Source organism: Panthera onca, chromosome B1 (assembly GCF_046562875.1).
Source record: "Panthera onca isolate mPanOnc1 chromosome B1, mPanOnc1 haplotype 2, whole genome shotgun sequence".
Taxonomy (NCBI): domain Eukaryota; kingdom Metazoa; phylum Chordata; class Mammalia; order Carnivora; family Felidae; genus Panthera; species Panthera onca.
In genome coordinates this window covers 645,086-672,536 of record NC_138342.1, presented here as the reverse complement: position 1 = coordinate 672,536, position 27,451 = coordinate 645,086, and the positions used below count along the sequence as shown (strand labels likewise).

Below are 27,451 nucleotides of genomic sequence, written 5' to 3'. Positions count from 1 at the left end.
CCGACGCCGGAGGACCATGGATGCCCGGGAGCACTGCCAACGCCGGGAGGAGTGCAGATGCCCGGGAGGAACACCAATGCTGGAGCACCACCGACACCGGGAGGAGCACCAATGCTAGAGGACTGCCAATGCGGGGAGGACCACGGATGCCCGGAGCACTGCCGACAGCTGGAGGATCGCCGACGCCAGGAGGAGCTCAGATGCCCAGGAACATCGCTGATGCCGGGAGCATCGCGGACACCAGGAGGGGCGCCGATGCCAAGATGACCGCAGATGCCTGGGAGCAACCCCTCCGCCCGGGAGGAGCGCCAATACATGCAGGCATGTGGACGCACCTCAGGCACCTGCTGAAACGAGCACGGCACAAAGGAGCACATCGTCTGTCTCCATATAACCCGAAGGCAAAACTAATCCTTGGTGGTCAAAGCCCAAGTGCTCGTTGCACGCAGGCAAACGGTGTGGATAGCCTGGAAGAAGGCGGAGGTGCGGCTTCCTGGGTCTGGGGGTGAATGTTGGCCGCCTGGGCCCGGGGGTTACACCTGCACACACGGTTATCAAACCTGCTCACACCGCTTCCTGAAGATCGCCGTGTTTCAACGGATGCGATTCGTACCTCAGTTAAAACTCCCGTGAGCACAAGGCCGCAAGCCTAGGACTCTGGGGAGGACGAGGAGCAGGTGGGGCGGCCTCGAGGCGGGTGGGTGCGGGCTGGCACCGGCGCCTCCTGCATTAATGAGCAGGCCGGCAGCTCCACAGAGCACCTGAGCGTGTTTGTGTGGCATCACCCATCACAGCCTGTACGTCCCAGCGTAGCGGGGACCAGCCACCCTGCTCCACCCACCCTGTGGCTGCCCCATGGCTGAGCCGCTCTCGCCGTGGATGCGGTCGCTGGAGTGGACCGGAAGGGGCTCCCGGGGTGCGTGGCCACACGCGTGCGTACACACGCCTTTGGGAAGAAGGAAAAGGGGAGGCGGCACAGGTGGTGGTCAGAGTGCGGCTGGAGGACTGGAGGGCGCGGCAGGGAGGAGCCTCCACCCCACTACTTCGACCCTGAGCTCCGAGCAGGGGCTCTGGAAGAGGCCGCCCACGGCCACACGTGTGTGCCTGGCGCTCACTGGCAGCATGCCGCCAACGTGTGCCGGCGACTCAGGAGACCCCACTCGGATGGCCCTGCCACCCTTGCCTCCCCGAGCAGAGCAGGGCGACCACCTGCGTGCCGGAGCGGGACTCTGGGATGTGGGCACAAGCGGGCCAGAGCCGCGGGGGCTGCTCCCGGGACCCCGGCCCCACCGGCAGTGCGGCCGCAGACTGGGGGGCGGGGGGGGGGGGCCTGGGGTGAGCAGAAACGAGCAAAGGTCCTGGACCGGGGGCGGCCCGGGGTGAGCAGACAGGAGTGAGGGTACCGGGGTGCACAGCGGCTTCCACCTCACACAGACGTAAGAAATAGAAAACCCTTTTATTAACATGTTTTACATTTACAGTTTATTAGCTAATCAACATCAACATGCAAAAATAAGCGCTAAGTACAAACCTCTACGGTATGGTTTCGTGTAAACTACAATGGTTCATTGGATTTGGAAAGTCACCGGCGGTTACTTCAACTGAACTACTAGCTTCTGTAACGAACAGCGTTACGTCTACAGTTACGGAGCCATCGGCAAGGCCTCTGCAGAACTCGGTCCAGTGGATCTCCACGTGAATACATTCTCAAGCAGGAAATAAGGCGGCACGAATGACGTGACATTGAACCTAGCACACCCTAACCCCGCCCCGGCGCGCGGTCCTGGGGCCGCAGTGCGGTCCTGGCGCCTCCGGGCACCTCTCCCGGCCCAGGCTCAGGCCCCGGGGCTCGGCGGGCGGAGACAGGGTCCGGGGCGCGGAAAAACAACCGACTCCTGTTTCCGAAGCGGCCGAGAAGGTCTCTCTCTTTGTAAGGGGAAGGCGGCCAGGAGCTCGCGCGCGCTCCGGAGTCCTACCAGCGGAGAGGCTGTCCCCAAGCACACGCGTGCTGATCCGACTCCTCTCCTCTTAGGGGGGCCCATCGTCGCTCACTGATCTTTGGTCGCAAGAAACAGAAACGCAGGCGGGCAGGGGCGCAGGGGCGCGGGGGCCCGGGGGCCCGGGGCGCGGGGCGGCCCGGCCTACATGATGTACACTTTCTCGGCTTGTGAGAAGTGGAACACTTCTTTGGTCCTCGGACACACGACTTTGTCATCTTGACGGATAGACAGCAGAGACTGAAAGACAACGGGCCGCACGCGAGCATGTAGACGGGCGCGCCCACCACCGCCAACGGCTGCGGGAGAGCTCCGCTCCCCTTGAGCCCTGCCCGCGAACCCCTGACCCTGCAGCTTTCTCCGGGGGCAGCGCGGGGCCGAGACGTCCGCACCTGGCGCAGAGCACCTGGCGCAGAGCACCTGGCGCAGAGCACCTGGCGCAGAGCACCTGGCGCAGAGCACCTGGCGCAGAGCAGGCGGAAGGCCAGGCGCGCTGCCGCCCCTAGCCCCTTCCAGGCCCCATGCCTCCCACTTCCGGCGCCACCTCGACCCTCCCGCGGCCCCTCCAGGCCCCGCTCCTCCACTTCCCGAGCCCCCTTCCAGGGCCCTCCCCCCTTCCCGCCCCCCACCCCCTCCCTGCCCCTTACCCACTCCCCTTCCCAGGCTCCCCCTCCTCCGGGGCCCTTCCCCCTCCAGGGCCCTTCCCCTTCCCACCCCCTCCCAGGCCCTCCCCTGGACCTCTTGCCTCCCCAGCTTCCAGGGCCCTCCCCCCCCCTCCCCCCCCCTCCACACCCCACCCCAGCCCCGCCCCTCGGCCCCGCCCCTCACGTTGTAGCCGTAGACGTAGCCGTTGGGCAGCATCATGGGCGGGTTGTTCTCGTTCATCACGTCGCCCGAGATCTTGCAGACCAGGCGGGAGTTGGCGCAGTGCGCCATGGGCAGCGGCTGCGCCAGCTTGTTCAGGGAGCGGCTGCACACGGGGCAGTCGGGGCTCTTGGAGCTGCCGTCCTCCTTGTAGCACTGTCTGTGCTCGGGTTAAGGAAGGGGCGCGGGGGCAGGAAACAAGCCCAGAGCTCTCTCTCACGGCATCTGGCGGGGAAGTGGCCCCACGGAGGCGGCCGGAGCACGTCCCGGCCACCCCAGCACGTTCCCACTCACGGCCCTCAGGGCAGGTCCCCTCACACGCTAAAGCAAACAGCCCGGGGTCCCAGGAGGCCCACGTGCTGCACTCGAGAGGGGCCCTCCGGCCTTGGGGTGGGAACCGCGTGAAGAAAGACGAAGCGCTCGGCCGCAGCCTGGGCCCAGACCCGCAGAAGTTGGGAGGGGATGCTCAGGAATCACACGGGGCAACGACGGTTCCGCATGGTGAGGGTCCCAGCCGCCAGAAGGCTGCGCACACTGGCGGCCGTCCGGTCGGCGTGCGGCGTGCCAGGCAGCGTTTGGGGGCGAGGGAACACGAAGTGTGGCTCCGTGACCGGGGCCCCACAGACCAAGCGGGGCCCCGGGCACGCCCGCACCACCACCCGACTACCTAAGCGGGGGCCCCCACAACACAAGCCAAGAGCACGGGGCTCGGGTTGGGAGGGCCACAGCCCCCCGGCTTTTCCCGGGGGGGGGGGGGGGGGGAGGCAAGGGCACGGGAACCCCAGGCTCGGAAGGGCGGAGCTGGCGCGGGGCCCCCTGCCTGCCAGAAGGATACGGTGTCTTTATCGCCGAGAGGCCAGCCTGCAGCGTCAGGGTGAACACAGAGTTGTTCCCCAGCTGGTGCAGCCGGTAGTTGTCGTACCGGAACTGCTGGATCAGCATTCGCCACCGGGCAGGGTCCAGCAGGTCCTGGAAGAGACACGGCAGAGCGGTGCTGGGGGCACCCCGGGGCCCACTGCAGTCCCTGGCAACAGAAGGCGGGCCCCCACGAGCCCACGGCCGCCAGCCGGAGAGCGGCACAGCGCGCCCGAAGCCCGGACCCCACGTCTGCCCACGGGACCGCCAGTGTGTTCTGTGCGGACGGACGGTAGAGGGTGCGGGTCCCGTGGCCTCGCGGCAAGAAGGGGACTCAGTGGGTCTAAAGACAGCTGGGCACGGATAAAGGCACCGAGGTTCCAGAGGAAAAGTCTCGTTCCAGAAAGGGACTTGCTGGCATGGGACCCAGCAGCCCAGCTCAGGGTGGAGAATCGCAGAACAGAACACCGGGCCCGATGAGCCCGTCTCCAGAGCTTTCCAAGTTCAGAGCCTACAAGAGCAGGGAGGGGAGGGCACACACCAACAGGAGGGAAACCCTGGACGTCAAGCACAAGGGTCAGGGGCCCCGCGTCAAGGCAGAGGCACAGGCAACCGCTGGGTGGGAGCCCCACGGGGAGCCCAAGTCCGGGGCAAATAGCACACTTCACTCCAATGTTAAAAACACGTGTCTTTAATGTTATTTTTACCACAGCAAAGCCCACAGGGGACCAAGCCCACAGTCCAGAGGCTCTGCAAACCCCTCTCTCAACAGACCCTTGGCCTCGGGCCACTGGTGTGGCCACCTCTCCGAGACCAGAGCACTTCATCCTGCCTCTCATGTGACCCACTTAGACCTGTGACTTCCTGCCACAAGGGGTCAGGGCTGTGCCCCCTCGACACGGACCCCAGGGCACGCCACCGCCTCGGCACTTCCCTTGACGGCCCGCGCCCCTCCGCCGAGACTGTGCAGGTCCCGGCCTTCCTCTCTTGTGCCGCCCAGCCTCCCTGACCCCCAGCCGGCCTTGGCTGTGCACTGGCTGCCGTGGTTTCTCTTCCACGCCGCCAGGATGCCTCCCAGACGGTCAGCCCTCCGGTCCTCCGGCTGCGATGGCAGCACTGGCCCTGCTCCTTCCTGCCGCCGTGAGGCCTCTCCAGGGAGGAGAGTGGGCATGGGCCCCACGGATGCCGTCCCGAGCAGGCCTTCTCACGCACTAAGGGCAGGCCCCTTCTGCACTTCTCGCAAACCTTCTCCAGAGCAGGGAAGAGACACGCGATCACGCCCAAGATCTCTGTGAACAGAGGCTGTATCACAGGACATGCCTGACACCTCGGGACTGTGTGCACCCAGTCGGGACAAAGAAGCAGCTTCCAGCAGCCCGGAGAAGGCCTGCGGCCAAGCACTTCAGTAAGTGGGGGCGAGGTCTGCTCTGCTGTGCCCGGGACAGGCGCTGGCGGCCCACAAAACCACATGGGGCACGTGGGACCTCAGAGCCCAACGTCCAGGCTCAGAGAACAAGGCGGGTTCAGCCCACGGGGAAGGCAGTTCACTTCCCTCCCTCCTGGGGACAGGCTGACAACAGCGAGAGGAACACCAGGGTCGAGTGCCGTGTCCCTCGCCGTGACAGCGTCGGCAGGTGGACCTCCAGGAGCCATAGGCTCAGGAAGGGGGTGGAGGCAGGGAGCCTCACCGGACCCTGCTGGTGCCACGATCCAGGGCTCCCAGGCTCGAGACTGTGAGGACTAAGCCGCCAAGCCTGTGGGATTGTCACAGAGCCCAGACAGACGACGACGGAAAACCGAGGGAGGAGCCGTGCAACGAACACCCAGAACCGGGGCCACAGCTGGGACAGTGTGGACGCGTGACCACACAGAGTCCATGCTGCGGCGATGGGACTGGTCCCACACGGAGAGCCCCAGTCTTCATGGAGGGCGAGCGGCTAGGGGGTCAGGAGCGGGACGGCGGCAGGGAGGCCGAGGAAAGGCCAGCCCTGTCAGAGGCGGCAGAGAGTGCGGCGGCTTTGTGCTGCTGTCCCGGAGACCCCGGAGGACGGAGATGTGCGAGGACACTGAGAGTCCGACCGAGGTGGTCTCTAAGCAAAGTCCCGTTTACAGTAACACACGTGAAGACAAAAATGACTTAAGGGCGGAACTGCCCACCAAAAGAAAGCAGAACCTTATGATCTGGAAACTTCTGTCCGTGTTGCAAAACACGAGAAGGCTGCTCAGAAAGAGCACTAAGGGTCCAGCCAAGCGGCCTTTATAAGGACACTCGTGTGGGCGTGACCAGACTGATGGCCAAGGGACCCCGACGGGGAGCAGCCACAGGAACGGGGGAAAGTTGCTGGAATCCCCAGATTTTCCAAGACGGGACCGTGAGCGACTCAGCTGTGAACACGTTGATGTTTTTCGAGACAAGAGAAGGAGGAACCCAAAGGTGGATCAAAGATCGCCAGGGCTGCTCCTAGGCTTTGGGGGGTGGGGGTGGGGGGGCACTGCCTGATTTCAAGAGGCCAGACACCCTGCCCCAGCACCCAGCAAAGCCAAGGGGACTGGTTAGCGATGCTGCATGACCACGCCCCGCCCGGACCCCACGTGGACCCACAGAGACCCCGAAGAGAGGACGGAGGTCAGGAAGGACACTGGCAGTGAGGGAGAAAGGTGAGGGCCGCAGGTGACGCACTCAGAGCCGAAGGGCTTTCTAGGCTGAGACCCCCGTGAGTCGTTCCGATCCAAACTTCTCCCCGGCCAAACAGGAACAAGATGGGAAGGGGCCTGTTTGGGGTGCTGGCCACACTCCGAACGTGGAAGTGACCACAGACGAAGTCCTCCCAAGCCCTGAGGGCCCACGGGCACGTGTTACCTTGTAGGGCGAGATGTGCGTGTCTGGTGGGAAGGCCAGCATGCCCATGACCTGGCGGACCTCATCCAGCTGGCTCCCCTCGGCCTGACTGAAATGCTTTCTCGCGTGTCTAGAAAACAACATTTGGGGCCGTCTAAGTTTGCAGCTTTACCTTTAAGAGTCTGCGCTCACAGCGTATGCCAGAGCCTCAGTGCCGAAGAAGCCCCCTCCTCGTGTGCCCTGGGCCAGGGTCTGCTGGGAGCGCGGCTCAGCAGGGCCCCCTCCTCACGGACACAGGGTCGGAGGTGAGGTTCGAGGCACCGAGCGTAGAATCCCACTCAGGGAACACCCAGAGGCAGCGACCCAGCTGAGAAGGGCACCTGCCCAAGCTCTTGCAAGTGACCCTGGCATACACGGACCCAAAGCCCAGCAACACTAACTGCGCCAGAACGCCCACCGGTCCCCCCCGCCCCCGGCACGGCCCCGGGAGGCCCCGGAGACAGTCCGTCCCCCCCGGGTCCTGACTCTCGGGAGACACAGAGCCCACGGGTCGGGCCCCAGGGCAGTGCCTTCCCGCACAGGCCGCACCTGGGGACCCCACGTCCCCGTGCCCGCGTGCCAGCCTCCTTCCCAGAGGCCCCCCCCCTGCCCTCACGCATGCCCTCAGTCCACCCCCTAAACGGCACATCGCTGTGCCTGGAGTGTCCTCCAGCCCAGGGCCGGCAGCGTCCCAGGACAGGTGGACACAGCAGAACCCGCGGCCCTGCGCCCACGCGGCAAGTCGGCCTCATGGTGTCAGAACGGTCGTGTGCACCAGACAGAAGGAGCCTGGGTGCCCGGCCCCAGCGTCCTGCTTGGGGACGGGGAGGGAGGCCTCTAGTCACAGGCAGGGCCCAGCCAGTCAGGGCAGGCCTGCTGGACACTCCACGCCTCACTCCCCAGAGCCCAGAAGGCCTGCCCCGTGAAGTCAGGGAGGGAGTCTGCCCTCTGCGGAGAACCGGGAGACCACCGCCACGTACCTCACGGCGTCCAGTCTCTTGTTCTGCCGGATGAGTTCGATGAACTCCTGAATCCTGAGGCTGAATTCCAGGCAGCTCTGGGGGCAAAGACGAGACAAGGCCTGGGTAGCGTCCCCACACAGCCACGCCCACGGGCCGGCCCCGCCACACGGGCCGCACACCGCACGCCCTGCCGAGGGAGCTTCGAGCCAGCAGGGAGGTGGGACGGATGCCAAAGCTGTAGTTTCAGCTGCAGCCCATGCCTCCCCAGCACGGCGGGAGCAGCCCTGCACCCAGGGGGCCGGGGCCTTGCGTGTGCACCCGTGGGCCAGGCTCGGGGATGGCGGGACAGGCACCCCCTGAGGGCGAGGATGCCAGAGGCTGAGGGTTCGGAGGGCCCGTGGCACGACTTCCCGTGTGTGTGAAGCGACCCCACGAAGACAAGTTTCCAGCCCCTTCACGATCCCGGCTGCTTCATCCGCACAAAGGCGTCAGCGTGTGGGCACGCTGTCACAGCCTTCTCCTAGCCCAGCTGCACTTCCCGGCCTCGGCCCCGGGGACCTGGCCTCAGGATCCCGTGTGGCACTGTCCACCTCAACCTGCTCCCCACATGAGGCCCCGACACCCGGTTGGGAGAGGCTGGGAGGTGGTGTCTCGCAGGGGAGCAGAAGCAGGAGCGCCAAGCGGGGAGCAGGGGAGAGAACCCAGGTCCCCGAGCAGGGACACGGGTGAGGACCCTTGGGGTGGGGTGGGGGTGGGGACAGTGCACAGGGACGCCGGGGACACGTGTTCCAGGCAGAGAAAGAGCCAGTTCAAAGGCCCTGGGGAGGGCGGGGGTGCCGGGATTTGCAGAGGGCACAGGGGGCGCGAGGTCTGGGGCAGCACTGGCCGGTGGGCCTCGTGGGGCAGTGAGGGGCAGCTGACAGGGTGCGGCACCAGCACGGTCATTTGTGTGGAAGCCCAAACGCTAACTCTGAAATCTCAACAATGCCGGTCCAATTTGGGTTCAAACTCTATGACTGGGGATGGGCGAAGGCAGGCAAAATTAACTTCTGTGACCTAAGATGAAAAGCTGGATTATTCTACAAAAGTAGTAATTTAGACTATAGTATCTTTGTGGTTTCAGAAAACACTCAGTATTTCCAACCAGAAACAGAGTAAGTGGAGTTAACGGAATAGGAAAATCTCTGGGTTTTCCACGATTTGTCACTCCGTCTTCTGTAGCACCTGGATCGCAGGGTGGTGTGGACAGAGTTCTACGTGGTGAGTCAGTCAGCCAGCCCCAAGTGGCTCAACCGTAACTCGAGTCTACCAATCACGTGGACTTTTCCCACCCGGGCCTCCGAACGTGCACACGGACATTCTGACGAAGGGTCTCAGCCGGACCCCTGCGAGGGCGCCTCCAGGGACACGAGGGCAGAGCACCGGCTGACGGGACCTACCTTGGGGCCCGCCAGGCCGTCGGAGGCAAAGGTGCCGAGAACCACCTACCTGGTGCCCGACACGTCCACAACACAGGTGCTCAGGGCAAGCGGTTTCCCCGCCCTCACCCCACCTCCCCTGCCCTCTGCACCAAGGCAGCGGTCTGTCCTGGCCCCCAAATGGATGGAGCAGATGCCACGTGCTGAGTGGCGGGCCCGGCACCAACTGTAAACGGAAAGGAGGTCCCACCCGCAATGACGCGCTCCCTTCCAAGGTCAGACCAGCAGAAGCCAAGGGGGGGAAGCCCGGGGGGTGGGGAGATGCCCTGCCTGCCTCCCCAGGGCGGCCGACGATCGCCGCTCTGGGCTCAGGGGACGCCAGGAGCTCTAACAACAGGGGGGAGCCACCAGGCGGATGTCCCAGGTGAGAGTGCCACGGCGCGTTCCACGACAGCTCCTATGACTGCACTGCGGACGCGTTCGAGGATTTTTAACGGCTCTGCTCTCGCAGCTCACCTTCCAGTCTCATCGGCAAATACAAACGAACTGGAAGTCGGGTGCCCAGAGTCCAGCACAATTCTAGGCGATCGTGCCAAGCACCCACGGCTGAATAACGTCCCTCGTGTGCTACCTGGGGGGGGGGGGGGGGGGGGGGGGAGGCCTGGCGCCTTCACGGTTGTGACTCCACTGGCTTTCCGGACACGCAGCCCGTGCGCGGCCGCTCCGATCGCCCTGAAGCGTCTGGACACCAGAGTCAACAGACGCCCACTCGGCACACCCATCGGGAAACTCGGGTCTCAGGTCTGTTTTCTCGCCTAGGGTCTCTGACTGCTCCGAGGGCTTTGCTGTGGTCCAGCACGGCCCCTCCCCGGCCTGTGCGTGCGCGTACGCGCGTACCCACACATACGGGCGCTGCGGGTACTTCGCCGTTCTACCCTGTTCGGCCGGCACTTCGTACCAAGCCTATCTTCACGCCCCACGCGCTTCGGGGTGGCTGTCCGCGTGCTTTCCAGCGCACGGGCCGGTGACAAGAAGCTGCCAGCCGCGGACTCGGCCGCCTGCCCCCCCCGCCCTCCCCCACAGTGGCCGTGAGGCCCCGCCTGAGACCCGGCCCAGGGGGACGTGCCCTGGCCAAGCAGCAGTGTTGTCTGGAGGCATCGGGGCTTGCAGAAACTGGCTGTCGGGACGGGAAGCCTACGTTCCTTCTGGCCTGGTTCCCACCGCGTGGCACAGCTGTGGGGGCTGGAGCAGGAGCGCAGGGTAAGTGTTACATACCAATTCTGGCTTTCCTTTTATGGTTTCCATACCAAGATCCTCACTCTCTTTAGGGGAGCCACTGGCCACTCTACTTTTCCGTCCCGTCTTCGCGTCGTGCTCGCTTTGGCGGCCCTGAGTGGCAGAGAGCGTCACCCTTGGCTGGTGACTATGTGCACACGACAAGCTCAACCGGGGAGAGGTTAAAGGCGCTCGGTTTAGAAAACAGAAAACAAACAGTTTTTCTAACGGAGGCAGGGGAAGGTTAATAGAAGTTAAACATTTCTGCAAGCCCCATGGTGACAACACCTTTCAGTAAGCACGTTTAAATTCTGCAATTTAAGTGTCCCTTTTTTAAGCTGCTTGCATTGTAGCTCTCAAGAAAACCTAGCACTTAGCACCTTGGCAGGTGGACAACGCTTCCCGGCGGGGCTCTCCTGTACCGGTGACTGAGGGGCTGGGCGAGCCGGAGGGACCCGGCACACGCAGGCAGTCGGCACCTCGCCCCTTCAGAACCTCATGCTCAGGCCATTTGTCAAACCGTAATGCAGAGGGGGCGCACTTTTCAGGGATTTTACCCAAAACCCAAACACCGTGACCAAAACCCAAACCCCACACCCCCACCCTACCAACCGGAAGCACAGAACTCTGAACCAACAGGTGAAGAAGCGCTGGTTCCCGCCGGTGCTCGCCCGCAAGCCCCGCCCCGTGCCCGCAAGCCCCGCCCCGCGCCCGCACACCTTCATCTTGCGCAGCCGGGACTTGTTGTCGTGGCACCAGGCCAGGCAGGTGGCGGTCTCGCGCCTCTCCAGGGACTCCTCCACTTCTTTGGCAGTCAGGAACATCTCGATGTTCACTAAGTCCTTAGGGGAGGGTAGCGGCGTGAGCTCAGTGCGCTGGGCTCTGGGACCCCCGCACCCAGGCCCACGTGCTCTGTGCTCCCTCCGGTTCGGCGGGGCCCAGCCTGGCAGAAGGGCTCGGCCCGAGGCTGCTGTGGGCCGTCTGAGCCCAGCGGCCCCAGCACACCGGGCCGAGCACACCAGCCCCAGCCTCGGCTGAGCACAGCGGCCAGAGCACAGCGGCCCCAGCACGCCAACCCCAGGACTGGGCCGAGCACAGCGGCCCGAACACACCGCCCAAGGCCTGTTCTGCGCCCACATACGGTCTCCCAAGAGCAGCTGTGGGCCCCAAACCAAAGCCCCAGTTTAGAACCTTCCCCCTCCCGGCGGGAACATAGGCCTGACCCCATTTCACCCCTTCACAATTAGATCCGGGAATCCATACCCTCATTTTCCGGGCTTTTTTTTTTCCCTCTGAAGATTTATTTGAATGAGATTTTAGAGAAGGGGCAGTGAGGGTGGATGAGTAGGGCGGTCTGTGTGTCACGTTTGCTCTTTCCCCTTCTCTGGTGCCTGTGCAATTGGGGAAGCAGCCTACACAGCCGCATCTGCCGCGCTCTGGCGGATCTAGGCAGGCCTAGGGACTCGGGGTAAGGACAGCCACTAGCCCCGTCACATGTCTGCCAGAGTGAAGGAGCCCACGGGGCGCCTGGGGCCTGCACGTCCCCAGCGAGGGGCTGGAGCACCGCCAACAGCAAGGATGTGGCCATGCAGGCTGGGAAGGGACAGTGGATGCTTGCACATCACCAAAGGGACAAGCGTGAGGAAAACGAATGTCAAGCGGGAAGTCTCTCCCCCTTGTGGAACGACCGGAGCAAACGCCGTTACTGAAGATCAGTGTCTCGCTAAGCGGAGGGGAAGCGTCCAGCACGAACCCCCTTGAGCTCTGGGGGGAACCGTGCTGCTCTGCATGCCAGTGTCCTGTGGCCAGCAGGCGAGCGTTGGCTGCACACACATCCCGGTGTCCTCAGGCAGGCCTCACACGGAGCCACTTGGCACGGCAAAGTGCGGGACAAGTCCGCTTTCTTGCCATGCTGTCTCCACGTCAGGTCTGCCCTGGGGCCAACCAAGTCAGGAGCTCACCACCGAGCTTCCCAGCCTCGGCAGCCAGGGCCGCGGCCTGCTTCTCGCACAAGCGGTGTCTGGAGAAGGGAGGACTGTGGCAGAAGACGGGAACTTTCAAGTAAACGTGACCAAAGCGAAAGCCAGAAACGTTCCTTTCTTTCTGCACGTTAAGAAGTACATCCTGGACAGGGGCCCGGGTGGCTCAGTCGGTGGTTAAGCGTCCGACTGGGTTTTGGCTCAGGTCATGATCTCACAGTGTGTGAATTTGAGCCCCGCCTCGGGATTCTTTCTGACAGTGCAGAGCCTGCTTGGGATTCTCCTGTTCCTCCTCTCTGCTCCTCCCCTGCTCATGCGTGGGCACTCTCTCTCTCAAAAACAGATAAACTTAAAAAAAAAAAACAGTACGTTACAGCTAACGATGCTCAGTATCGTTAACACCAGATGTTTATCGCAAAAGTAACCAGAAAACATACTAATCAGAGTGCCACCACACAGCGACCCTTGGGCTCAGCCACACCAGGGCCGAGGCCAGCACAGGGACTGCTGGGGCGTGTCGCCGTGGAAGGCAATAGCTAGGCTCGGGCAGAAGAGTAGCTGACCTAAGGGCAGGGGTTGTGCCACTGCCGGGGTCGGCGCCCTGGACACGGCCCGTGAGCTCTGCGGGTTTCCGAACGGCAGCTTAACGGAGGGCAGTCTGGGGTGGGTCACCCCAGGGCCGCTTCACCCAAGTCGTCGGGAGCCACCGGACGGATCCCCAAGCTCACACGGCCGGAGACCCAACCGTGGCTCCCCTGCCCCACGTCCTGACTGCCAAGTTTGGGGTGAGGGCAGGAGCAAGCAGCAGGACAGCAAGCTCGGAGGGGGGCCGGCCCAGTGAGAGAGGGCTCCGTCCTCACGCAGGGGCGGTGGGGGGCAGCTAAGACTCCCGCAGTGCTCCCGGGTTCCCGCCCCGCCCACACCTCGCCCTCCCGACGCGAGCTGACGGGTAAGCGCCGCGCACACACACGCCTCGCACGCCGGTGTTCCTACTTATTAAGCGGGGCGAGGGCCAGCACAGCGTCTCAGAGGTTGGCTGTCTTCTTGAGCCACTCCTTCCGCCGTTTCTCTGGCATTTTCTTCTCTCTTTTCTAGGACCTCCCTAACGGGCAAACGCTGGGTCTCCTACACGAGGATCGTCTTTGTCTACTTCCGTCTCTGGTTGCGAGCTTCGCTCTGAATTCAGAGGCGGTCTCCCTGCTCGCGTGTCAGGGTCCACCTGTGTGTTTGACCGGTGCAGCCTCTGAGTCTGGATCCTTCGCATCTTTCTCCTTCCTGCCCACGGGGTCTCCGAGGTCCACGCGTGGCCCCTGGGTTGGGGGAGTCACACCAGAGGCGCCACGCCAGACGGTGGAGGTGGGCCAGCACGCGCAACACGCGTGGAAGCTGGAAACCGTCCCAGACGATCAGGTGCTGGCCCCGCGTGAGAAGCCAGACGGCGCACAGAGACAGCCCTGGGGCTGTGCCTCTCCTCCAACACCGAGGCTCCGCGTGGGGCCCCGGAGCTCTCTCTCCACGGCGTCTTGGGATGGACGGAAGTTAAACATTAAGGAACCTTGATACACCAGCGTCTTCGCCGGTGACGGCACCCCACTCTGCTGGGAGCCCTCCCCCCACCCAAGGGCATGAGGGTCCTCCTACACTTCCCGCTGCCAACAGCTGCGAGCCTGGGTTCCACCTGGAAATGCTGCAGGGCCCCCTTCATAGGATGTCCACGGTCTGACCACCGCCATCACCGTGAATCACAGTACGGTCCCCCTCTGCCGCCCACAGTCTGTTCTCACAGAGCAACCAGGGTGAGCCTATTAAAGCAATGCCTCCAGGGGCGCCTGGGTGGCTCAGTCGGTTGAGCGTCCGGCTTCGGCTCAGGTCATGATCTCACGGTCTGTGAGTTCAAGCCCTGCATTGGGCTCTGTGCTGATGGCTCGGAGCTTGGAGCCCGCTTCGCATTCTGTGTCTCCCTCTCTCTCTGCCCCTCCCCCACTCACGCTCTGTCTCTGTCTCAAAAATAAGCAAACATTAAAAAAAAAGCAATGCCTCCAACTCAACCCCCACCCCCCCCACCACGCACACATTTCAGTTGAGGGGAAACCCCAATCGATGAGTTCCGCATACGCTCAGACACCCGCCCCAAATATATGGCAGCTCCCGGGCCTGGGACCCTCCCCTCATCTCTGCAAGCCCACCCCAACCAACTTTTTTTTTTTTTTTTTTTTTTTTACTTAATGTTTACTTATTTTGAGGGGGAGCAGGGGAGGAGCAGAGAGAATACCAAGCAGGCTCCACCCTGTCAGCACAGAGCCGCACACAAGGCTCAAACCCACCACCGTGAGAGCCTGACCCGGGCAGAAATCAGGAGCTGGACTGAGCCACTCAGGTGCCCCCCGAAACCAACCTTCTGAAAATCACCAGTCCTCCTGCCCCTGTGCCCTGTGCGCCCCGTACACATCCTGTTTGACTCATGCCTCTCTCCCCGTCAGAGCACACGTTCGGGGCCAGGAGCGTTCGGCCACTCCCTCGCGGGGCAGGAAGACGGAGGGCGGGGTGTCTGTGAGAAGCCCAACGACCACCGCGGGTGCACAGGCCGTGCCAGGCAAACAGGAGGACAGGACGCCCCGACAGTCAGGCATGAGCCGGCTGTACCGGGCAGGGAAGGTCAGGGAAAGAAAAGCGTGGGAGGAACAGGCTTGAGGCACCACTGGGTGCCGCGCAGAGACTGGTGGGTGGGGAGGCGGGTGTGCTATGGACCCCCCGCCACGGTAGACGCTGCCCTCAGGAGACCAGAGGGACCGCCGCCCAACGGCAGAGGGGCAGCCCCCAGCTGAACCGGCCCGGAGGCCAGAGAAACGTGCACACGGCTCCGTGAGGCCCCGGAAAGGGAGCGAGGGCCCCGCGTGCCAACCTAGATGGCTGCACGCACGTCCCGGGGTCCTCGGCAGGCCTCCCCCGGAGCCGCCTGTCACTTCAGGAGCCACCGGAGGGGGAGCGCGTGTGCGTGCGGGTGGCGGCCTCTCTACCCGGAGGACCCGCCCCAGGGAGCTGGCCCCGCGGCCCCGCGGCCCCGCCCCGCGCCCAGGCCCACCTCGATGCCGCTCTGGCGGGCCAGCTTCACGGCCGTGTTGTAGTAGCCGCAGCGCAGCAGGTGCTCCACCATCATGCGGTCCATGCGCTTCCTCTTCCACATGCTGGCCGCCGCGGGCTGGTCGCTGCTGTGCTCCTTGAGGTGCTCGATCCTGCGCTTGCACAGCTTGGCGCTCTCGTCCTCCGCCTGGATGGACTCCACCGCCTGCGACACGACACGCAACGCAGAGGCGCTCGGGACGGGGCGGCGGCCAGCCTGCCCCGCCCCCAACACCCGCAGACGGGAGGCAAGAACAAGAACAAATCCGAGGACGGCAGGGGACGGCCCCGGGCCCGGTGACGGGGCCAAAGGGAGGGTCCCACACACGCCCCGGAGGCAGGTGCGGCTGCATCCGTCATCCCGAGGAGGCAAGTCAACACCCACGGCTCTGCGGCCCCCACCTGCTCTTCCGCGACGCGACTTTCTGCTCAACGTGCTCTGCTGCTGTGCTGCCAGACGCGTAGTTTTGAACTCGCTTCCCGGTTAAGTAAACCACCTGTTATGTCACGACTACCTCTCGTGACCACTTTGTGCGGCTCCCCGGAAGTGTTACGTGCCGGCGCCGTCCGCGACGGCAGCCGGCTCTCGAGCACCTGACGTGCGGGGCGCCGGTGTCACAGCCGGCTGGCGCTCGTCGGGCCCGCGTTCTCCTCGGGCACGGTCCGCTCCTCTGCGGCTTCCGCCTGCTGCCAGGGTAGCTGCTAACCCTTTGGAAGTGGTTTTCTTCCTCCTGCTGCTTTTCAGATTTTTCTGTCTCTCTTTTCACTTTCACAATGTGAAATCCTAGGTAGGTCTATTTTTATTTGTCCCATTTAGGACTCTGACCTGGCGACTCCCACAGTTCTGAAAATCTCAGCCATTCCCCCTGCACCGTCCCTTGGCTCTGGTCAAAGTCTTTGCTCTATTCTCCCAGGCCTCCTACCCTCTTATGCATTTCGCGTTCTCCTGCTCTCTGTGCTGCATTCTAGATAATTTCTTCACACCTACCTTCCAGTTCACAAATTCTCTCTTTAGCTTGGTCTGACTGTTAAATGTTGAAAAGTCTGTTACAAGCAAACACTTGCGTCTTTCGTCTCAGTTATTATACTTTTAATCTCTCGAAGTTCTGTTTGGTTCGCTTTAAACCCACTCACACTGTACGCTTCCCGTCCCCTGTGTCCCCCGCGGATGGTCTCAGCTGTCTGTTCTTCAGACGCGGCAGAGTCGGGCGGGGCCTGACAGCCTCCACACCGTACCCCCGAAGACCGCGCGGCGTCCACCATTTCTGCCGTGCCTCGGCCACACGTCTCGTGTGCCCGGTCATCTTACTCGACAGATGTGACGCCCTGACAGAAGCTGTCTCCCGCCCGAGAAGCGCTGCGGTCCGCCTGGCGCCTGGAGGTACCACCGGCGGGGCCCGCTGGCACCAAGTTGAAGAGGAGGGGTCGTGGCTCACCTGGCTGTCCCGAAACCGGCCGCGATGTCTGCCCCTGGGGCACCCTCACCTGACAAGCAGTGCTAGCGGGCCCCGGCCCCGGGAAGCAAGGCCCTCAGAGGGCTCACCTGTGTGATGCAGTCCCCAGGGCGGCAGGGGGTCCCGCCCTTCTCTCCTCTTGTCCCCTGCCCTCCGATTCTGGCGATAAACTTTGTCTCGTGAGCCCTTTGACACGTTCAGCGAGATGTTTTACAATAGCTTCTGGTATTTTCCAGGTTGCTCTCGCTGGGCGTGGCGTACACCCTTCCTAGCTCTCCCAGCTTCGTGAGAAACCCGACACAAAGTTCTGAGGTGAGACTCTGGAAGCAAGAAGTCATCTGTCTCCCCATCTGCACCTGGGACACTCTGGTGCCAGGACGACCCGGCCTCACAGGAAGGGGAGCGTGGAACTGGAAGCCGGCCTGCCACTCCCACAGAGGGCGCGGGGCACGCACGGCGTGGAGTGGCTCGCCCCTCCCGCACCCTGGCCCTGAAAGCCCACCTCCCCACCTCAGGGCTGCCTGGCCTCTGCCGTGGCCCCGATCCCACAGAAGACGGCCCCTTTTTGGGACAGCCCGGGCACACGGTGAGGCCGGGGCCACGGACCCACGCCGCAGCCCGAGCACCCGGGGGGGCAGACGGGACGGTCCAGAAGCAACACTCACCTTCCTCTTGAGGACGCTGAGCTTCTCCACCACGCCATCCAGAAGGCTGACCACAGAGTCCACGGCGGGGCAGCCGCTCAACGTCTTCTCCAGCTCGGCCACCACCATGGTGACGTGGCTCGTCTCTCGGTCAATGTTTTTCTGAGCAGCCCGGAAGCGTTTATTCAGTGTTTCATAGGGCACCTAGGGAAGAGAGGCAGCTGGCGTGTGAGCACCCGCCGTCCTACGTGCGGGACCCCAGACCTCCTTCCTGGTACTTCGTCAGGCAGAAGTCCTGGGCTTCCAGGGGTCTAAACACACGTCTACTACCCACAAAGGGCCTGTGCGAACCGAGGACCATTCGTGTTCCTGGACGAGGACACCAATGTGAGGATGTGTCCTGTCCCCAAATCCACAGAGGTAGTGCAGCTGCACTCTTTCTGGAGAACGTTTACGGGTGCATTGTGACAAAGTAATCCTCAAGTTCGTCCAGAATGACAAACAGTTAAGGAAACGACCGCAAACGCGTAGTGCTGGGGGCTGCAGAGGGCCCACGATGGGCCCGGTGGGGGCAGTGGGGACGTAACAGCGGGGGGTCACGCGGGACGAGGGGGAGGGCGCGCCAGCACCTACGGGAAATCGCGAGCGCGCGTTTAACTACTACGTGAACCGCCTTCCCCTAATACCCACCAAGGATGGCGTGTCCTTCCAGAGAGAACACCCCTCCCAGCCCTCCTCCCGGCTGCGGGCCCAGCACTTCCCACCCACCAAGGGCCAGCAGTCACTGCAGAAGTCTGTGACAAGCCGCGCCAAGTGCACACCTTCCCTACGGTGGTGCCCGACCACGGGGAAGGATCCGCTCCCAAGGGGCACCGCGCTCGGTGGGGAGGAGCCGGGATTCCCAGGGGCGAAGACACCAAGGTGACAGCATAAACCAGAAGGGCCCGGACCCGGCCAAGGAGGGCCATGGCAACAGGACTCTTGCCCGGGACCCGGCGAGGCCACCGCCGTCCTGTCCCAGCTGCCACTCCCACCTCGCCTCCCTTGGGCACACAGTGGCAGTGGGCAAACACTCCTGTCCACACCTTGGGTCTTATCTGCCCAAGAGGCGGAACACCACTAGACAAGCCACGGGCGCCACACGGGGAGGGCTCGTCCCCTGCAGCCTCCACGCTGGGTCCGGCACGAGCAAGACGCGAGAGTCTCTGAGAGGAAACAGAGCAGGGCCGTCCCCAACGTGGGGTGACACACGACCGCCCACGGCACCTGCGCCTCTTCGGCTGCGTGAGGTCGACGCCAACCGGGTCTGTCCTGATCTCACGGTCCCTGACGGGCGTGGACGAGGGGGAAGCTGCAGGCGGCCGGCCGGCCGCAGACACGCACCCGTCCCCGCACCCAGGGGAAGAGACACCCCGCGCCGAGCCTCAGTTCTGCCACGCGTACCTCGCAAGAGAGTAACAAAGCACAGCACAGAGACCTGGGTGCTCGCGCTCGCTCGACTCCGGTCAACCTCAGAGGAGGCGCCGAAGCCGGGTGCTGCTGGGATGCTGCCGCGAGCAGACTCCCTTTCAGATTCCCGGGCTGTTCTTAGAGCCTCCACCCACCCCAGCGGCCCCGCAGACCGACCGTGTGAGGACAGGTGTGTGTCTAACCTGACCCGGCCGGCACTCTCGTGAGACACAAAAAACACGATTACTGCAAAATGTCCTGAGACAAATCCCGTGACGCACAGTAACAAACGCTTCGAAGTTTTACTCTCAGATTCAGACGTTAAAACTACACTTCAATGAACGCGGTCAAAAGGAAAAGAGAAAAAGTCACACATCCGCACACACGGTCAGTCCGAGCACGCGCCAGGTGACGGTAGCGTCCCCGCTCCACGCGGCTGTAAGGCAGGTGAGCACCACCATGCTCTGTCACCCACGCCGGACACGGTCGTGCTCCTAAGTGCCAGCAAGACTCTGCGTGGTCGACATACCCGCGCTCGGCGGGTGACAGCACGGGACTCACAGGAGTGACGTGTCTCAGCATCCCGCCTTCCGCTCGGGACACCCGGCCCGAGGCTCGTCCCACGGGGCCAAAGGGGACACAAGAGGAGGGTCCCAAGCAGGTGCCACAGGCTCGAGCCCTCCACTTGTAACTTGTATCCAAAAAGGAAGCCGGCAACGCCCTGACATTCACCTTCAGTGCGTCATCAACATCCAGACCCGACAACGCGTGTTGTGAGGTGACGAAGCGAATTACTCTCTCGACGTCCTGATGCGCTTCCGGGTGCCGCTAACAAAACCACGTGACAGCACTGCTGGTGGCGCCGAGCCCGGCCGTGCTCCTCTCCTGCCCGCCGTGTGACCCGACCCGAGCCAGCCCCTCAGCCGCCGCTCCCGGCTCCGACCTCCGGATGGCCCTGCCGCGTGCCTCCTGCGCCACTCCTCCCACCCGAGGACGGGCCTCCCGCCCTCCGTGCTCCGGCCCCTGTGAGGGCCTCCCCTTCTGCTGCCCACGCCCCCATCTGCCCAACCCCCCACCAGCCCGGGCCGCACCCGGAGGTCGGCGTGGGACCAAGGCCAGGGACGTGAGCGCCCGCCACCGCCCCTCCGCAAACACGCAGCAGGAGCTCCCGGAGCACGGAGCCGCCTCCTGGGCCAACTTCCGGCCCGAGGACACAGGGCAGCTGACCCCGGAAAGCTCCTCAGCCTCTGCCCGCAGGGCCCGCAGCCTGGGCTCCCTGCCTTTCCCCAGCTGCCCCCTGCCGCTCCGTCACCAACGGCTCCTTCACAGGCTCCTTCCAAAAGGCCTTTGGCCAAACGAAGGAATGGAATTTCAGAAATGCTGAAGATTCTGAACCAAGGAACCATCATTCAAGAAGGAGGGCAAAATTAAGACACTTTCAAACACGGAGACACTGCCAAGTTGAGCACCCACAGCCTTTTCTCGGAGGGAAACGACTCTGAGAGTCCTCCACGAAGCAAGAATAACCACATGAATGCGAAGAAATAACAAGATACAAGAAAGAGCTGAGGGGAAAGAAATGAGTAAAAAATACAATCAAACCAAGAGGGGAAAAAAACAGGTAGTTAGTTTAAAAGGAAAAAGAAAATCCATGGCCTAAGTAACGTGGATATGGGGACGATAAGTTTCAGAGATTTTGAAAGAATCCCAAAATAAGAGGCAAATACTAAAAACGTACTCTTAAATGTATAGGCAACAAAACAAAAGTAGACAAATGGGGACCACACCAGGCTGACAGCACCCAAGGAAAAGGGCTGGAGCAGACATTTCTCCAAAGAAGGCACCGTGGCCGACCCATGAACGGAAAGGTGCTCGGCGTCACCGAGCCTCAGGGAAAGGCAGAGCGGAACCAGGAGACCCCACGCCACACCCCGGGGGAAGACGGCCCTCAGAAAAGCGGGTCCACGGGCCTTGGCGAGGGTGTGGGGAAACTGGGAGCCCGCGCTCTGCCGGTGGGACGTAAACTGGTGCCGCCGCTGCGGAAACAATGTGGCGGGGCCCCCAAAAATCAAACAGGGAGCCCCTGTGATCCAGTAAGCCCACGCCCGCCTCCCGCTGCGACCCAGTAAGCCCATGCCCGCCTCCCCCTGCCATCCAGCAAGCCCACGCCCACCTCCCCCTGCCATCCAGCAAGCCCACGCCCGCCTCCCCCTGCCATCCAGCAAGCCCACGCCCGCCTCCCCCTGCCATCCAGCAAGCCCACGCCCGCCTCCCCCTGCCATCCAGCAAGCCCACGCCCGCCTCCCCCTGCCATCCAGCAAGCCCACGCCCGCCTCCCCCTGCCATCCAGTAAGCCCACGCCCGCCTCCCCCTGCGACCCAGTAAGCCCACGCCCGCCTCCCGCTGCGACCCAGTAAGCCCACGCCCGCCTCCCCCTGCCATCCAGCAAGCCCACGCCCGCCTCCCCCTGCCATCCAGCAAGCCCACGCCCGCCTCCCCCTGCCATCCAGCAAGCCCACGCCCGCCTCCCCCTGCCATCCAGCAAGCCCACGCCCGCCTCCCCCTGCCATCCAGCAAGCCCACGCCCGCCTCCCCCTGCCATCCAGTAAGCCCACGCCCGCCTCCCCCTGCCATCCAGTAAGCCCACGCCCGCCTCCCCCTGCCATCCAGTAAGCCCACGCCCGCCTCCCCCTGCCATCCAGCAAGCCCACGCCCGCCTCCCCCGCCATCCAGTAAGCCCACGCCTGCCTCCCCCGGCCATCCAGCAAGCCCACGCCTGCCTCCCCCTGCCATCCAGTAAGCCCACGTCTGGCCCGGGTGTGCACCCAGAAGAACTGAGAGCAGGGTCTCCAAGAGGTGCGTGCACCCCACGTTCACAGCAGTACTGTTCACATCAGCTAAGACGAGCAAGAACCCAGAGTCCGTCGACAGACGCGCGGGTGAGAAAACGTGGTCCACCCGACGAGAGGAAGTCCTGACAACTGGTGTGACACGGGTGACCCTGCAGGACACTGTGCCAAGTGGCATAGCCAGGCACAGAAAGACTAAGCTGTGTGATTCTTCCTACATGAGACAGAGGAGCCATGTGATCAGAAGCACAACACAGAAGAGCGGCTGCCAGGGGCTGGGGGGCAGGGGGAGCTGTTTAATGTGCAACCGGGACTGAATGTGTCCCCCATAGTTTGTGCATTGAAATACCACCCCCACTGGGATGGCGTATGGAGACGGGAGCTCTGGGAGGTGACTGGGTTACCCGGGTGGGGTCCTCAAGACTGGAATCAGCGTCCTTACAACAGGGACCATTCACTCTTCACCACACGCAATGCAGACAGACGGTGGCCATCGGCAACCCGGAGGAGGCTCTCACCAGAACCACACCGGCCCAATGCCCTAGCCTCCAGAGTTTGGAGAATACCTTCCTGTGGCTTACAAGCACGCGGTCCACAGCACTTTGGATTGACTGAGACAAACGGGTACATAGTTCCAGTTGTGCAAGGCAAAAAGGTCTGGACACCTGCCGCACACTTAAAAAGGCCTGAGATGGCTAGTTCGCGTCACGTTTCACCACAATGAAAACGATATTCCTGATACTGATGCTACATGACAATGCTATCTGATTTCAAGACTTAACCGTGAAGCTATAGCGATCAAGACAGTGTGGCCTTCGTGCAGCAACACAGGGACCGGCGGAGTGTGGAGAACCCCGAAATGGACCCTCATCGTGTTCTGTCCAAGGAGACAAGCAATCCAGGGCGGAGAGGACCATCTAGACAGTGACATGGGAGGGGGAGGGCTTCAGTCTATACCTCAGGTGGTCCACAAACCCCCCCTTAGAAGATCATGGACTCAGGGACCGAAAGAAAAGCTACAACTACAGAACTTCTAGATGGGCACATAGAAGAAAATCTTCATAACCCTAAGACAAGCAAAGTTTCCTAAAGGGATATAGAATGAAAGAAAAATTGATCAATTACACCTTATCAGAACAAAATTCTGCTCTTTGAAAGACAATTTAAGAATAAAGACAACTATGGCAAGACTAGGAGAGAACATTTACCATATGGAAATCTGACAAAGGACCTGTACCTAGAACATACTTAGAACTCTTACGACTCAAGACCAAGACAATCCCATTTTTAAAAATATTTATTTTGAGACAGAGAGAGAGAGAGAGAGCGCGCGCACACATGCAGGGGAGGAGCAGAGAGAGTGAACCCCAAGCAGGCTCTGTGCCACCAGGGCAGAGCTCCACGCAGGGCTTGAACTCACAACCGTGGGATCATGATGTGAGCTGAAGTCAAGAACCAGACACTCAACCGGATGCACAACTGACTGAGTCACCCAGGCGCCCCTGGGAGGGTTAATTTTATGTGTTGCCAACCTGACTGGGCTACGAGGTGCGCAGACACTGGGGGAGACACGGCTCTCGGTACGAATGGACATCGGCATTTGGGTGATGGGCTGAGTAGAGCAGGCGGACTCCCCAGCGGGGTGGGCCTCCTCCAATCCACCCAGACCTGGAGGGAGCAAGAGGCTGGGAGGAGGGACTCTCCCCGCTCAACGGCAGAGCTAGGACGTCAGCTCTTCCGGGCCCCCAGGCGCTTTCGACTTTTTGACCCCGGCTGCTCCATCGGCTCTCCAGGGGCTCCAGCTTGCGCACTGCAGACCTCAGCCTCCGTAATCCCACGAGCCAATTCCTTCCGGTCGGTCTCAATCTCTCTTCACCTCCCCTGTCCGTTTCTCCCTCCCTTACTGGCTCTGTCTCTCTGGAGAGCCCTAAGACTTCACACCACCTGCTGGCCAGGCCGAGGACACCCGGATGCCATCGCTGGCACCTGGGAAGACAGTCTGGCTGTTTAGTACGACTAAACACACGCGTGTCACTCAGCAACTGCAATCCCAAGAGAAATGAACACACAGTATTCACAAAGACAGTTGTGCACAAATGCTCATAGTTTTATTCTTAAGCCCGAGACCGGAACCAACTTGAACGCCCACCCACGGGGATGGTAACCTGGTGCCCGCTGATGTGGGGTGCAGCACGCTGAAGCTCCGACACAGGTGAGGGACAAGCGAGACCCAGAAGGTGATGTTCTAACACCGGGACCAGTGGGAGGGGGGCTTCTCCACCAGGTCGACTACCCCCTCCCCCCCCTACTCGGCAACAGTGTCTGGAGACTTTTTTTGATCTGTCACGACTGGGGTGTGGTTGTGAGCCTGCCAAACCACAAGAGGAAATTAAATGGAACAAAGAAAACCTTATCAATTTACAAAAAGGAAACAGAAGACACACAAAAGCACAGGAGACAGAAAACAGAGTAAGGGGTGAGGATACGCCCACAGTATTAGTAATCACTGTGAATTGGATGGCCTTGGGAAGAAACACCGGAGCAAGGCTTTTTTCTTTTTAAAACACCTCTCAGAAACAGAGTAAGTAGACAGAGAAAAGACAAACGGAAAGGAGAAAGCCACAGAGCGGGGCCGTCCAACGCAACTCTGAGTCGCACATGCGTGCAATTTTAAGTTTTCTAGTAGTTCACCCAGACTGCTAGACAGAGCCCACCCAGTCACCTGCTGAAAAGAGCGGGATGAAACGGATTTTTAGTGGATCTTATTTAATCCAACACCCCCCAAATATTTACAGACATTTTGCATTACTTTTTTTCTTTGTGCTAAATCTTTACGAGTGAGTGTACGTTCTATTTCACACTTACAGCACGTATTTGGACCAGCAGCCCTGCAAGCACTCACTGCCACGCGGGGCTCAGGGCGGCTGCGCTGGATTGTGCCGCCACGGAAAACCCGGGGTGAGGTCTGGGGAAACTCGGACCCCATTCGCGGCTGGCGGGGAGTGCAGATGGACGGCAGGGGGGACTTGACAGTCGCCACCCAAACCGTGCCGAACCTTTGACCCGGCCGTTCTAATTCTGTGGGTCCATCCGAAAGGCCGACCAGCACACGTATGTGGACCCACGGGCCACCGGCACCAGCCCGAGCCTGGTGGTGCCGTGCAGGAGGGCTCCCTGATCGTCTGTTGAGATGGGCTGTACAAAATGCTGACAGGCTGCCATTAACTTCCCAATTCTTAGTTGAAATACAACTCAGATATCATAAAACTCACCCTCTGACAGTGTACAACTTAGCTTTTAATGTCATCTCAAGGTTGTACAACTATCACCACAAACACTTCCAGAACATCTCAAGCCAGAGAGAAATCCCTTACCTACTGAAGTCCTCCCCTTAGCGAGGCGACCAAGCACCAGTAGCCAGCTTCCTACCTACACGGATCTGCCCGCCCTAGATACGTCACATGAATGGAATCATACATTCTACGGCCTTTTGTCTGGCTTTTTCTTTTTTTTAATGTTTTTATTTATTTTTGAGACAGAGAGACAGAGCATGAGCAGGGTAGGGGCAGAGAGAGGGAGAGACACAGAATCCGATGCAGACTCCAGGCTCTGAGCTGTCAGCAGAGCCCGACACGGGGCTCGAACTCACGGACCGTGAGGTTATGACCTGAGCTGAAGTCGGACGCTTAACCGACTGTGCCACCCAGGCACCCCTGGCTTTTTTTCCTTTATTTAGCAAGTTCCCAAGGCTCCACACCATGATGTAAGTACTTCAATCCTTTTTATGGCTGAATAGTATTCCACCACACGAATTCACCATTTATTTACACACTCATAAGTTGATGGACATCTCGATGGCTTCCACATTTTGGCTATTATGGATAATATGGCTACAAAGATTCCCATACAGGTTTTTGTGTGGACATCTCTTCATTTCTTCGGGGGCAATATCTAGAAGTGGAATTGCTGGTAACTCTATGTTTAACTTTTTTTTTTTTTAATTTTTTTTTTAACGTTTATTTATTTTTGAGACAGAGAGAGACAGAGCATGAACGGGGGAGGGTCAGAGAGAGGGAGACACAGAATCCGAAACGGGCTCCAGGCTCCGAGCCGTCAGCACAGAACCCGACGCGGGGCTCGAACTCACGGACCGCGAGATCGTGACCTGAGCCGAAGTCGGCCGCCCAACCGACTGAGCCACCCAGGCGCCCCTCTATGTTTAACTTTTTAAAGAACTGCCAGATTGCTTTCCAAAGTGTCTTTTATGCTCCCCAGAAGTCCGTGAAGAGTTCCGGTTCGTTCACATCATCATCCAACACTTGGTACCGTCCGTCTTGCCAATTACAGTCGTTTCAGTGTACATAAAGTGGCATCTCACTGTGGTTTTCAATTTGCATTTCATTAATGACTAATAATATAGAGCATTTTCTCACATACTTATTAGCCATTTGTATATCTTCTCTGGAGAAGTCTATTCAAATCATTTGTTCATTTTAAACCTGGGTTGTCTTTATGTTATTGAACTATAAGAGTTCTTTGTAGATTCTGGATACTACTAGATTCTTATCAGATGTGATATGAAAACATTTCTCACCATTCTGTCCTTGGAGGCACAAGCTTTTCACTTAAAAACATCTTTTTAATGTTTATTTTTGAGAGAAAGAGAGATACAGATAGAGCACAAGTAGGGCAGGGGCAGAGATAGAGGGAGACACAGAATCGGAAGCAGGCTCCAGGCTCTGAGCTGTCAGCACAGAGCCCAACATGGGGCTCAAACTTCTGGACTGTGAGATTATGACCTGAGCCGAAGTTGGATTCTAAACCGACTGAGTCACCCAGACGCCCCAAGCTTTTCACTTTTGAAGTCCAACCTTCAACAACCAAGAATTCTGTTTTGGTTTCTTGTGCTTTAGATGTTCTTACTCTTACATTTAGCTTTCTGATCCATTTGGAGTTAGTGCTTGCATATGGTGTGAAGGAAGAATTCAACTTCATTCTTTTGCAAGTGGATCTCCAGTTGTCTTAGAACCATTTGTTGAAAACCCTCTCCCTTCCCTATGGAACCCTCTTGGCACCCTTATTGAGAATTACGTATGGACTTATGTCTGGACTTTCAGTTGTAGCCCACTAATCTATTTTTAGCCATTTAGCCAATACGCAAGAAGTGTAATTTGGGGGCACCTGGGTGGTTCAGTCAGTCCAGCGTCCAACTTCAGCTCAGGTCACGGTCTCATGGTTTGTGAGTTCAGCTTAGAGCCTGCAGCCTGCTTTGGATCCTGTGTCTCCCGCTCTCTCTGTCCCTCCCCCACTCACACTTGCTCCCTCTCTCTCAGAAATAAACATAAAAAAAATTTTTTTTCAAAAGTGTAATTTGTACTAAGGTTCAAAACCCGGAAATGTGAGTCCTACAACTTTGTTCTTTTTCAAGATCATTATTGGCTGAATGTTTGGGTCTCCACCCATTTCCTATGTTGAAGCCCTAATCCCCAATGTGATGGTATTTGGCGTTGGGGCCTTTAGACATAATTAGCTTTAGACGAGGTCACAAGTGTGAGGCCTCTATAATGGGATCAATGTCCTCATGAAAGGAAAAGACCAGCATGCATCTTCTCTCATGTGAGCACACAGTGACAAGACAACCATCTGCAAACCAAAGAGGGTCACCGGGAACGTGAATGTACTGGCACCTTGATCTGAGACCTCCCAG

At 60.5% G+C, this 27,451-nt stretch overlaps 1 protein-coding gene and 1 long non-coding RNA gene across 4 annotated transcripts in view; one reads left to right on the top strand and one right to left on the bottom strand.

Annotated features, from left to right (window-relative positions):
- Positions 1–1,437: 1,437 nt before the first annotated feature.
- Positions 1,438–27,451, bottom strand: part of MAEA (macrophage erythroblast attacher, E3 ubiquitin ligase) — a 37,478-nt gene continuing 11,464 nt past the window's right edge. For 2 of the 3 annotated variants that reach the window (XM_060655583.2, XM_060655584.3), the window contains exons 2-10: positions 17,468–17,650; positions 15,311–15,514; positions 10,969–11,091; positions 10,250–10,363; positions 7,575–7,651; positions 6,577–6,685; positions 3,697–3,830; positions 2,826–3,021; positions 1,438–2,237 (exon numbers count right to left, since the gene is read on the bottom strand). In XM_060655583.2, the coding sequence (XP_060511566.1) occupies positions 2,142–2,237; positions 2,826–3,021; positions 3,697–3,830; positions 6,577–6,685; positions 7,575–7,651; positions 10,250–10,363; positions 10,969–11,091; positions 15,311–15,514; positions 17,468–17,650 (1,236 nt within the window). In that variant the 3' untranslated portion in view covers positions 1,438–2,141. The remainder of the gene's footprint in view (positions 2,238–2,825; positions 3,022–3,696; positions 3,831–6,576; positions 6,686–7,574; positions 7,652–10,249; positions 10,364–10,968; positions 11,092–15,310; positions 15,515–17,467; positions 17,651–27,451) is intronic. The other variant, XM_060655585.2, reaches the window with a different exon arrangement.
- LOC144616216 (uncharacterized) lies at positions 20,831–25,771 on the top strand. Its single transcript, XR_014137562.1, has 2 exons — positions 20,831–20,988; positions 21,246–25,771. It is a non-coding gene; the product is annotated as an uncharacterized LOC144616216 (long non-coding RNA).